The following is a 13,536-nucleotide window of genomic DNA, read 5'->3' as shown; positions in this document are numbered from 1 at the left end:
TCACAGTTTGTCTTAATGCCGCGTGGCTTTGTCGCTTCCTGGCTGCGAGGGATGAGTGACTCCTCAGGGTGCTATGGAAAAAACACAGAATAATAATTCACTTGTTCTTTGTTATACTGTATATATACCATAAACCTCAATACAATACCATAACATGAATTGACCTGAGGAGATGATTGTATTATTAGTGAATTTCTTCCACTTCTTTGTTCCGTCATTAACTGTGTGTTCTCTTTCTTTTTGGAGCAGCTGGTCCGTACTCTGGCCTTGGAGAGATCGTCCACAGAGAGAGTGTTCCCATGCACACCTTTGCCCGCTATCTCTTCACCTCTCTCCTACCTCACGACGCTGAACTGGCGTACAAAATTGCACTGAGAGCCATGCGGTAGGTCCCAAGTGTGCGTGTGTGTGCACCTGTGTGTGTTGCTGTCATCCTGTCAAAACCTTGCAAATCACTATTTATTGATTTTCATTTGAAGATCTTGGGATTAAGCAAATCCTCCGAAGTTTGGGCTAATGGAGCCTTTAAAAAAAATGACTACGTAAAACTCTTAAACATGGTTTACTTTACAAAGCAACGACTAAAACCTCAAATTTATTGTGATCATCTGACTTTTAACCACCTGAAACTGGAGGATCACATTCAGATTTGTAAGTAACTAGCTTCACAACAAACAAAAGTGATCTCTCCTGTTCCTGAGCAGACCGCTGCATGCTCTCCCGAACCTTTAAAGTCAGTCATCGTGGCTGAATCATGGTTATTATCGGAGGATGGTAAAAATACAGAGCCTTTTGTCCGTGTGTTTACGTGTGTTTAGTTGGGGGGGGTCTGCCCCGTTTGTGGATCTGACTGTGCGTTTTCCATGTGATCTCTCTATATTAAGCTCCTGCTTGTATTCATCTGTGGACAATGTGTACATGTGGATGTGTGTTAATCAGTCTGCGCTGCTGTGTTTTGATGTTGTGACTAGTGGGAGCTGGATCAGTGAATATTAATTACATTAATGAGAGTGTAATTAGTGTGGCTGTAATGAGGAAGAAGCACACACACACACACACAGGGCCAACAGGGAGAGGGCAGTGTGGGAAAGATGTTTGTTGTGTTTCTACAAAGCTTAGAGTGCATCGCTGAGAAACTGGCAAATGATTAGTGAATGAATGATAAGTGCGTTTTTTTGTCTTCTTCTTTCTGGCTCGTACCATCGCGTGTCACAGTCGGACAAATGTGGAACAAAAGGACGACAAACGCATCATTCACACTTTCCTCCAGTTAACCAGTTAGGAGGCGTCAGGGGTTGAAATAACCCAAAACATCACGGTTGGCTTTCTGTGTGGTTTCAAGGTTGCGCATCCAACCGCTGGGTGCCCCCCCGCCTCTAAACCCGAGTCCCAAACCTGTTTTCCCTGAGTCAGCCGCTCCCCTCCTTGCCTCGCTACTTCCCTTCACCTTCCCCATTTCCTCCCCTCGCCTCCTCCATCCTCACTCCTGTGGTGTGAAACTGGCGATTTAGAATAATATGGCCACTTATGGGTGCTCCTGGGAGCCAGGGGTGTCTACTCAGCACATAATGAATGTGTGTAATGTAGCGTAGTGTAATATGATAGCATATACCTCCCCGCTCCCACGGGACGGCGGACAGTTAAATATAGAGGAGGAGGTAAAGGAACCAGGGCTATTTTAATGGATCCATTAAAACACTATCATTGATACAAGGAGAGAGAGAGAGAGAGAGAGAGAGAGAGAGAGAGAAAGTCTCTCTTGCTCATTTACACACACACACACACACACACACACACACACTGTTCGACTTGTTTCTCTGTTTGTCTTCTCCTTCGCAGTTGCTCTCAAACCAGCTTCTTATTTCTTTCTTCTTTAACACGAGGAAGTCAGACGGCCTCCATACACTAATGCATATCCAGTATTTTAAAGTGTGTGTATGTGTGTGTTTGTGCACGTAGTTAATTAAAGCCTGTGAGAGCAGCATATGCTGTGAGATGGTCTTGGTGTGAGCGGCCAACACAAAAACAGAGGAGCTGCCTACTTGGTTCACGCGCTGCCCAGAATTTGACTGCAGCCACAGAAGAAGAAGAAGAAGAAGAAGAAGAAGAAACTCGCTGCCTCTCCAGAGACTGTCCTTATTGCAGCTCTTTAGAAGCCAAAGAGGCAAATCCCTGCCGTCTGTTTTCATATGAGATTTCCATATGAGATACGAGTCTTCCAATGCTAATGAATCTAAACCCTCGCTGTATTCCACAACCTTTGATCCTCTGCTTAATCCAGAATCTTTGAATATACAGCGCTGTATATTGTAGCTGTAGTCTGGGGATAAACTAATACAATGACAAGCTGGTGACACTCACAGGTAGCTGACATGTCTTTTTCTATATGTTAGGCCAACCTGTGTAGCCCTACATAGTCTGGTACCCCATGAAAGTATAAGTATAATATAATACTTTTTTGAATATTTTCATTACATTAAGATGCAAATTGTATTATTTGAAAAAACTTCATATTAAAATGCAGGGAATCCATTGTTGCAGTAGTGGAGGCCGTATTTTAATTATTTTCCAAAGTTAGAGTAGCCGTACAACACTGTAAAAAATACTCCATTACAAGTAAAAATCCTGTATTCAATTATTCTATTATTAATGTATCATTACTGATGCTTAACATGTAAGCAGCATTTCATCAGCGTCTGGTTGAGGGGAAGCTAAATGCTACGCATGGTCTTGGGTAGTCTCGCATCATATTTTATAAACTGATCCTATGCTCTGTGAATAGAACCTTTATCTGAAAAGTGACCAGTAACTATTGCTGGCAAACAGATGGAATGGTTAAAAAAAAGTATACTATAGTTTCCCTCTGAAGTGGAGTTTTACACAATGAAGTTGTAGAAATACTCAAGCAACTCAAGTGAGAGTACCTCAAAATTGTTCCCTAATTACTGAGCTTGAGTGTACTTGGACACATACTGTAACACAAACACACACCGATGATAATCATTTTAATGACGATGATACTAGTGATACTACTACTACTAATAATAATAATAATAATATATGTTTTCTACACAGCAAATCAGGAAGTCCTCACTGTCAGGTGAAAATCTCAAACATGTCAATTCATGTCAAAAGATAAAAAGCCTTATTTTTATCGTGCCTATAGATTTGTATATATATATATATATATATATATATATATATATATATATATATATATATATATATATATATATATATATATATATATATATATATATATATATATATATATATATATATAAATATATATATATATATAAATATATAAATATAACTAACTTTTTATCAAAGGTCAAGATAAAAATAAGGCTAGAAAACAATGCTTCAGCCGAAGCAGACGTCATTTCAAGCATCCAATGCACTTAAGAGGGGTGAACTACAATGAGGGGTTACGTTTTGGGTCGTGGGGGACTTGATCCCTGCTGTCAGGCGTTATGAAGGGCTTTCAACTTTGGGCTTGTGTACACAGTGGAGGTATTCCAGCGGATGTGATGCTTAGCTGATAGATGTGGGCTTGATGGATTGTAGAAGTGAAGCGTGTTTACAGTCGGAGGGGGAAAGGAGCATGAGGTAGAGAGGTCAGTTGTCGTGGTGATGCTGGCCAGAGCTCCCCAAGGGCCTCAGGATTTTTATCAACGTCTCGTTCTTTCTCCCTTCGCTTTTCACTTCCATGGTCCCCTGCAGACTCCCTCCACATCGCCACCTTTGAGTATTTCTGGTACGATGAGCACTGCCGTGCTGCGTTCAGACGTGACAGGGTGCTACAGTGCCACAGGACCCGTTTGACATCAGAGCTGCCCCCCCCCCCCCCCCCCCCCCCTTAATGCCTCGCAGAGGGATCGATTGCCTCTTCCAGCTCGCTGTTAGTGTTTCATACAGCATTGATAATACCCAGGCATGGCAGTGCTGTGAAGACATACGAGTTTAATTTGATGTTTTAAGCACACTTGTCATTGAGTTGAGAGTTTGTATAGTGTTATTGCTTGGAGAAGATGATCATGTTTATAACCAGCGTTCACCATTTTGCTGTAGTTTACAAGCTTCCGCAATGGGAATGCACCCATAGCACGATGTACTGTACTTGTGCTTAAAATGAGTGCTTCAGAGCGGCCCATTATGATTTTTTTATATATATATATATACGTATATATATATTGCTTGTTTCTCATGGAACAATAGCCCAGTATGGATTTTCCTCCCTAACATTTAGAGGAGGTTATTTTTCAGCAACCCAGGCCTCTCAAGCTCCGATCCAATGGAGGCCTCTGGCTCTCTAGTGAAAACCAAACAAAGACAGGAATGTTGATGAGGCCTCCATCTTTACCCAGGGAACTTTTCTTTTTCTTTTTTTTTTGCTTTGCTACACACCAGGAATCTTCCAGAAGGCCCCAGTGTGATGAAAGCTTTTAGCAGCTCTTTAGCTGTTTGTGGAATGAACCCGGCTGTTGCCACGGCTTCCAAACACCTCCGTTTTACACCAAGCGTCAGTGTTCGCACCCGCGCGCATCACGACCGGGTTTTTGTTACCCTCTCGCTCCGAGCCCCGCGTGTGTCCTCTCGGGCAAAAGCGAATGAAGAAGAGGCTGTTTTTTCGCGCATGCCTTCACTCGGGTGGCAACAATATCACATGCTCTTTGCTCTGAAATTGAAACTGGCATTTAGCATCACATTGCTTTTACCGGGCTGCTTTGATGTGTTTTCAAAAAGGGCAGGTGTGTGTGTGTGTGTGGGGGGGGGGGGGGGGTCGGTCTATCTGAGCTTGTGTGTGTGTGTGTGTGCTGGCACTCTTCATTCATGTGTGTCGGTATTTGTTTGATGTGTGTCCAGCCTTACGGGGCTGGAAGGTGAATTCCTTAATTTCCCCATGGACTCAATTAGCTTTGTGATTGGCTGAGAGAAGGCCAGGTTGTGCTGTCTTCTGAAGGAAAGAAGACCTTTGAAACTGAGGTGGGAGCGGAGGGAAGAGAAGTGAAGCAGAATAGGAGATGAGCCGGCCACAGTGGTAATGGCGGTGGTGCTGGCGAAGACTTGGCCCAGTCGGTATTATTATAATGAGAGAGACAGAGAGAGAAACTAGTGGAGCCCCTTCATCCACTAGCAGGTGTTGCCCGGCTCTGACTTCATTATGACCAATTAGAGTGAAGAAAATACTAATTATACCTTGGTTTCTAGGTGATTAGATACTAGGCTGGAAGTAAATTGCAGGAATAGGCGAACTGTAATCCCCCTGTGATCACTAAAGCCATTTTCATTTTGAAGTCACTTTCAGACTGTCATAATGAAGAGTTTCTCTGTCTGTACAGTGTCTCTGTCTGTCTGATTTCACCGGGATTTTGATGATTCGTGGACCTTTGGTGTCTCTGATTATCATTCACTCTATTTCTCTGCCACTCTATCTTTCCTTTGCCAACGTTATTCTTTTTCATGCTCTGCTGAATGCTCATTTAAAAGTGAGCCCTCGCGTGGATCTCATTTTCCGTGTCTGTCTCTCCGTCAGGTTGCCGGTGTTGGAGTCGACGGCCTCGTCCGGTGACCTGTCACGGCCCCACCACATCGTGTCCGTGGTGCCCAACCGCTACCCGCGCTGGTTCACCCTGAGCCACATAGAGTCTCAGCAGTGTGAGCTGGCCTCCACCATGCTCACCGCTGCCAAAGGTGCGGAGATATTCGCAAACACACACAGGAACCAAACGCACATTGCACACAGTAAACAAAAGAAAACAGTCCACGCTGCTAACTTACTCTGTGTTAGTGAAGCCTCTCGGATGAGTATCAGCAACAGTCTGAAGCGTTCCTTCTGTTCGAATCCCTTCTAGGTGACAGTCGCAAGCTGGAGACGGTCCTGGAGTCCATCCAGAAAAACATTCACTCCTCGTCTCATATCTTCAAACTGGCACAAGATGCGTTCAAGATCGCCACTCTGATGGACAGCCTGCCTGACATCACGCTTCTCAAAGTCTCTCTGGAGCTGGGACTGCAGGTACGGGAACACGCCCACGTTGTTTGTCAAAACGGGTGCAGCTGTATATTAGTTGGCACCTTTTTAGGGAGGCTTTCAGGTCAGGTTGTGAATTTGTATGCGTGTGTACAGCAGGCCGGGATCATTTTAAGAGTCTGGAGACGAATGGTAACCAAAACCTTCCATAGCATCTCTTTGTTATGTATGTGTGTAAGTGACATTTTACTCAAATCAGGTCCCTATGAGGCTACTGTTACTCTTAGAAAGAGCTATGAAGCTCCTTTGACTTTCTTTGAAATGATAGATATTTGATCGTTTTTGTACAAGGACAGTTTACAGCTTTTGAGGACGAAATCTACTGCACACGTTCCCATAATGATTCGCTATGTTTGAGATCTGTGGGGTCCACGGAAGCACTTTGTGCTGGTGTTCATGAAATTTGAAAAGGTTGTGGTGGTGTTATCGTCTTGGAATGTGGGAACATCGTAAGGGAACTGTATGTTCACCACAGGGTGCAGTTGTTCCTGTTAAACGGCTCTATATTCCTCCGTGACATGCAGCGCGATCACCAGGCCTCAAGACTCCCATGAGATGTCCACCTTATACCATTACAGATGCAACACTGTGTATCCTTTCGCTTTCTGAAAATGTACGAAAAAGGGTTAAAGCCGACTTTTTTCCGTCATTTTAATTGCAGTCATTCTTTATTTTGATTGTGCTTTTTGTAAAGGGTGATTGTTGGTATTTGTATTTTACACAGACATTCCTTGACATCAAGCAAGCCTGTAGTGCTGTAGGAAACCAATCCTGGACTACATTCCTTGTAATGTCTCCACACCTATAATATAAGTATATACTTCGATGGTTTGCTCGAGGGTCTGTCATCCTCATAGTGTCCCTCAGTTACGAGATACAAACGTGAAGTGAAACGGAGAGAAAGGTTTGAGTATCTTTGATGACAAGTCAACCACGGAAAAATGAGTCCCTGTGTAATGATCGTTGAAAATGTAATACAATCATTCAACCATACCGTAGATGTTCCAAGTTTAATTTTGTTTCAAGTGTTTCCTCTCCAACTCACCTGTCAGTCCTCCTTTTCTTTTCCATCTTCCTCAGGTGATGAGAATAACTCTGTCCACATTAAACTGGAGGAGGAGAGAGATGGTGCGCTGGTTAGTCACGTGTGCCACCGAAGTGGGTGAGTGTGCCTGGCCACCTGAATGTTTCTGCTTGATTCTTTCAAGACGCGCTCGATCTAATCACTTCGTCTCCCCATTTTCTCTTCACTCTGTCCCGTTCGTGTCTGCCAGGTGTGTACGCACTGGACAGCATCATGCAGAGCTGGTTCACCCTCTTCACACCCACAGAGGCCACCAGTATCGTGGCCACCACTGTCATGTCCAACAGCACCATCGTACGCCTCCACCTGGACTGCCACCAGCAGGAGAACCTGGCGTCGTCCGCCCGCACCCTCGCCCTGCAATGTGCCATGAAGGACCCCCAGAACTGCGCCCTCTCAGCTCTTACACTCTGTGAAAAGGACCATATTGCCTTCGAGACAGCCTACCAGATTGTACTGGACGCGGCGGCGACGGGGATGAGCTACACGCAGCTGTTCACTATAGCGCGCTACATGGAGCACCGCGGTTACCCGATGCGGGCGTACAAGCTGGCGACGTTAGCCATGGCCCACCTGAACCTCAGTTACAACCAGGACACGCACCCGGCCATCAACGACGTGCTCTGGGCCTGCGCGCTCAGCCACTCGCTGGGCAAGAACGAGCTCGCCGCCGTCATCCCCCTGGTGGTCAAGAGCGTGAAGTGCGCCACCGTGCTCTCGGACATTTTGCGGCGGTGCACGCTGACCACGCCGGGCTTGGTGTCGGCGCTGCACAGCCGCAGGAACTCTGGGAAGCTAATGTCCCTGGACAAGGCGCCGCTCAGGCAGCTGCTGGACGCAACCATCGGGGCGTACATCAACACCACACACTCGCGGCTCACACACATCAGCCCGCGCCACTACAGCGAGTTCATAGAGTTCCTGGGCAAGGCCCGGGAGACATTCATGATGGCTCACGACGGACACATTCAGTTCACCCAGTTCATAGACAACCTGAAACAGATCTACAAGGGCAAAAAGAAACTAATGATGCTCGTGAGGGAGAGGTTCGGCTGAGGGTGAGGCTGGGGGGGTCACCGAAAGCTCCCCTCTCCACTCTAGTACTTTTCTATTAACTTGAGTCTGCCTTTTGAACTTCTTTTGGACGTATAAAATAGACACGTAAAACGAGGGATGTGACTTGTAGAATGAAGCAAAATGAGAAAGGAAAAGATGACAAAAAAATCAACAGAGCCACAAGCGGTATTATTGTTCTTGCTGTTGTTATTGTTATAAACATTATTACTATTATTATTATTAATAATATTATTACTACTATGTGTACAGAAGTGTTTTTATTTTTCAGAAGAGAGGAAATTTGTCACGTTGTGAATGTTGTGTGTATTTCTCTACATGTGTGCGAGAGGAAAATGAAAAGTGAAATGGCTTTTTTTTTGGGTTCTTTTATTTTTATGATTTAAAGCATCTTTTTTTCCCCCTTTTCCAGTGTATGTTGAGTTATATGTTGTCAAGTGGCTGAAGCCCTTTTACAATAGCACTCATGAAAAATATTAAAAAAGAAGAAGAAGAAGAAACAAAAAACTATGTCTCGGCATCCTCAAAGAGAAACTAAGGCTTTAAACCACACAGAGCACCTCCCTCTGTCCAGGCCCTCACCGGTGGGCGCTGGGCAGCACTGCACATCCCAGCTCGGCTCGGCTCGGCACAGCTCGGGTTAGCACTGACAGAAAGCCGCCATCAGCATTTCTTTAGACACAGCAGTAGCAGCAGCAGCAGCACTTGAGCAGCCATTCGTTTTCTCTGGGTCCCAGGCACTAGCTCCATTACACACAACGACGCTCTTAGCTAACTCGTGTTGTTGTTATTGTTGTAATCCTCCCCTCTTCCATAACGATGTTTTTAGACAAGAGGGCAGTACGCAGGCGCTACAGCGAAGGCACATTACGCAAAGATAATAAGAGTATTATTGTTCTATTAATGAAATGTAGAACAGCTGTGATTCTTAACTAAATAACATAGTTGAAGTAGATACCCAGAGGGAGACGACTACCTCATGATACGGTATTGAACCTGCTCCCCTTTTTCTTTACTCCTTTCCTGCTGTCATGATGCGTATACCATCTACTGTGTGATAGCTGACAGTTTTAATGAAACAGAAGAGTCACTGGTGAGACCAAGGTTACGAGGAGATGTGGAGTCAGATTCCCGCCAAGTGTTTCTGAGCTTGGCGCTGCTGCACGTCACTGCCCCGGCATCGGTACTTACCCCCCCCCCCCCCCCCCCAAAAAACAATTGGCTCTAACAGACCTTGAAAATGTGTCAGTGTGTCAGTCCCCTTCTCATCTCCAACAGCCACCATTGTACGGTATTTTTCAGACCAGGCCAGTGTCATTTCCCTCTGTGCATGTGAATCATAGAAATTAGACTCTCTACTGTTAAAGTTCATTGTGTGGAACCTTCAGTAATTGTCAACCAGAACGTTCTCAGGGATTTCTCTACACAGGAAAAAGGCGGAACAAATGATCGACTGACTACAGGAAAAAAGACAAAAACGTGACACAACATGAGCGAGCATTTATTGTACTCTGTATATATGCCATAGTATATGTCTGAATATGGAGGATCTGAAAGTATATGTTAACTAATTTATACAGAGTATTCTATGTAATGTGAAATACTTGAAGCCGCTGTAGTTTGCTCTCTCTTTCTCTCTCTCTCTCTCTTTCTCTCTCTCTGGCTCTCCTTCTCTCTTTTGTCTTCTATTTTTTTATTTGATTGTTTTTGGTCTTTTTGTTGAAAACCGAACATATCAGAAGGACTAGACTGACCTTGCTTTTTGGACTCACAAGGCCTCATGTGTTCCTACTTGAGACGCTGGATCCCGTCATGAAATGCAGGCTGAGTCAGACTGGTGATGGCGGAGAAAGACATTGTTGTTCATTCCTGCTGAGCATAGAAAGAGGGAGGAGGTAGACTACTTGATAGGTCGATACACGTTTGAAAACACAATACAGGACTTGATTATGCATGTAAGCTGTTGCACTAGCCTAGTTTCCCATAGGATCCTACTGGGAAAAACTGTTAATGTGCTTTATACAGAACCTAATTGGAGGTGAATCTGGTTCAAAATCATGTATCATGTGTCCAGCCTTACATGCATTTAAGGCCTCTGCCTCATGTTGCATTAATACAACCCTTGTCAGAGTAACTTGTGTAACTCAACAAGACTCGTATTGATAATTATGCACAGGTTCTATCTAGCTGAGATTAAAGAAACAAGTCTCCTCAGATCTCCCTTTCATTCACCGCAGCACTTCCAGTGTCTCCTCTGCAATGTTCAGCTGTCCTATCATTACTTGCCTTTTTTTTTTTTTTTTTTTTTACCTTCTTTATACGTCTGATTTTTCTTTTCTTTTTTTCTCTGTGCATCTCTTTTCTATCTTGTGTTCATTAAAGATAAAAGCAGCCTTTTCTCTTGCCTTGTCTTAACGCTTTAAAGTAACCAAACAGGAGATCTATCTAACAACCAAACGCGTTCTAAGAGGTGAGAGACGACCCACCTTGGTCCCAGCTTTAGTGTCCTTAATTAGTAAGTGAATGGCTGTGTAACTCATGCTTTAACAAAGCAATTCCTCACGTGTGTTTGGTGAAAAAATACGTTGTCCAGTGTCTCTTGTTCTCTTCAGAAACAATTTCCTCTGAGTCTTTCTAGCTGTTTTTTTTTTCTTCTTTTTTTTTTTTGTTTGTTTTGTTTGTGTAGGAATCTTTTGCTCTCCCATTTTATTTATTACAATGACCCATGTATACATGCTTATGAAATTAAGATTTGATACACCGATATCAATTTATTTATGTAACTAAATCACTGTTTTATAATCTTGTTAATGAGTCAATAATTGATTTCTTTTGTTTTTTTGTTTTAATAAAAGTTAGTTTTTTGAAATGTATATTCACTTCCTCCTCTGCTTTTTTGTTTTGCATCCTGACCCAGGATTTTTTATTTTTTTTTTGTGCAGCTGCACTTTGGTCTCCGAACGTGTGTCGTGGATTGTTACGGGACGCGGCCTGCGAGCTTGAAGGCGAGCGTTGGTCGGCGTATCGGCGTCAGGGCCGTTCAGATCTCCATCAAACAGCGGTGTCAGAAAAAAAGCCAGAGAGGGATCACTCTCACTGGCAGCAGCTTTCATGCTGTCATCTCGGGCGAGCTGACGAGGAATATGAAATTAATCAATTGATATTCCCTTGGTCTTTGTAGCTTCTGTCAGGCAGCCCGGCTCAGCCAACCACAGTAACCTGTTTACATGCATCGAACACACTGACGGTGGAGCCACAGGATGACTAAATCACTGTATGTTGTTTGTCAGGTGTGTGTGTGTGTGTGTGTGTGTTTGTACAGACATGTTTTTGCATGTGCTCCTGCTTGTTTGCGTGCCTGTGTGTGCCTGTCTTCTTGTGTGTGTGTGTTAGTGTTAAGGCCTTAAGGGAGTGAATGGGAACAGGTGGTAGCTCCAGACTACAGGAGCTCCTGACAGCAGTAAGGTCCCCAGACTCCCAGCCCCTCATTAAACATTGACACAAAAACACTGCAACTGTCTGTGTGTGAACAGTAATGAAGCGCAGGCGGCTACACCGGTATACACACCGCAACTTCGCACAGCACGAGCTCTCTGTGTGTGTGTGTGTGTGTGTGTGTGTGTGTGTGTGTGTGTGTGTGTGTGTGTGTGTGTGTGTGTGTGTGTGTGTGTGTGTGTGTGTGTGTGTGTGTGTGTGTGTGTGTGTGTGTGTGTGTGTGTGTGTGTGTGTGTGTGTGTGTGTGTGTGTGTGTGTGTGTGTGTGTGTGTGTGTGTGTGTGTGTGTGTGTGTGTGTGCGCGCGCGCTTTGTCCATCTGTGTGCGCTCCTTAATGAGGCACATTTGTCCATAGAGGTGTCCACTTAGATATTGAGGAATTCGTCAGGTTTAGCAACAAAAGCGCCTGTCTGCTGTCAGAGGACAGACAGAGCTGTCCATTTGTTATGTGATGGATGCCTGCCTGTGAGTAATGGTTTGTGTGTGTGTCAGAGCATAAAAGCGCTCATGTATGTGTGTATCCATGCAGGTAAGCGTACACTTGTTAGTGTGTGTGTGTGTGCGCGAGACCACTTCCTGTGTGTCTGACCTGTGCTCAGGTCCAGTTGGTAATGACGTCCCTTGGGTGTAGCGCGGTGCAGCAGCCTCCTCCGGTCTGTCTTACTGTATACTCCTAATGACATCATGATCACACACCGGCCCCTTTCATGCCAAAAGCCCTCTTCCTCACCGTCACCATCAAAACTCCCATCTAGGGCGTTCGCTCCCTCTCTTGCACCATCTCTTTCACACACTCATGCCGACAACATCAAGGCCTAGACTGTTTTCCCGTAGAACTGTTCTACAGTTTCACCTATCCAACGCATATCTTCAAGTCCAAACCAAAAGCTAAGTGTTGGGTGTGAGATTTAAGACATGGGAAGTGTTGCAAAGCAAAATGCAGTGTACCTTTCATTATATCTTTACGTTAAAAGTCATGATCTGCAGACAGCAGTGAGTCTCACACAGTTGGATCTACAGAGCGCTGGTTCTGCAAGTATGTCGTTCATTCCGTCTTGTCATTTGTCGTTTCAGACCCAGCCAGTCTTCTGCTCATTGGATCACCTTACCTGCGCTACCCCACTCATCTGGTTGTCGTTCCCTCATTAGTACATACGGTATATGCCGGTTCTCTTCCTTTGTTCTCTGCCGGATTGTATTTGTGCCCTGTGCCTGTACAGCACATGTGATTAGCCTGGATAACGCTCTGTTTATGTTATGGCCATCAGAAATCACATGAGAAATTTTTTCAGCCCCATTATGGCCTCAGCAGTCCATCCGTGATTTGTTCACACAGCGCTCCCCGTGTGAATTGTTGGAATAGTGAAAACGTTTTTTCCTTCTACCTGTTATCCAGCAGCAGGATGCATCTTCAAAGGCCGTTTCTAATCGAATCAACTCACAAATGTCTTTACTTTTTTATCTTGGAATTTACACAGAATGCGTTTCTTTGTTCTCTTCTTCTTTGCTGGAACACATTAAGTCCGCTGTGCAGGCTGCAGCTGCGGTTTGTGGAAATATAGGATTACACTTCTGTCTATCTGTGGGTCACGAGAAATCCTGTTAGTAGTTGTGGACTCTAAATTCTGCAATACCCATGATCCTTAGCTGCAGTAGCTTCAAAGCACTGCTAGCTGCAGAATTCATCCAAAATGTAGCTTCCGCTTGCCTTCGCTCCCTGTTAGTAACACGTTGCATGCAACACAACTTTAAGATAGTGATTGGATGATTCTGACAGGAATACTCTTTGAGAGCTACTTGACTTTTCCAACATTTTATAGGCTTCTCACTTTGAATTTTAACCGATA

General features: G+C 44.4%; 1 protein-coding gene across 1 annotated transcript in view; it reads left to right on the top strand.

Moving 5' to 3' along the window:
• Positions 1 to 11,068, top strand: part of LOC142957558 (zinc finger SWIM domain-containing protein 6-like) — a 45,376-nt gene extending 34,308 nt beyond the window's left edge. The window contains 5 exon segments of the mRNA XM_076099463.1: positions 250 to 385; positions 5,540 to 5,697; positions 5,859 to 6,022; positions 7,118 to 7,199; positions 7,312 to 11,068. Coding sequence (XP_075955578.1) covers positions 250 to 385; positions 5,540 to 5,697; positions 5,859 to 6,022; positions 7,118 to 7,199; positions 7,312 to 8,177 — 1,406 coding nt within the window. The 3' untranslated portion in view covers positions 8,178 to 11,068.
• Positions 11,069 to 13,536: the final 2,468 nt, after the last annotated feature.

The sequence above is a fragment of the Anarhichas minor genome, unplaced genomic scaffold (assembly GCF_050575085.1).
Source record: "Anarhichas minor isolate MPS153535 unplaced genomic scaffold, ASM5057508v1 ptg000025l, whole genome shotgun sequence".
In the NCBI taxonomy this organism is placed as follows: domain Eukaryota; kingdom Metazoa; phylum Chordata; class Actinopteri; order Perciformes; family Anarhichadidae; genus Anarhichas; species Anarhichas minor.
This window is presented reverse-complemented; position numbering and strand designations above follow the sequence as displayed.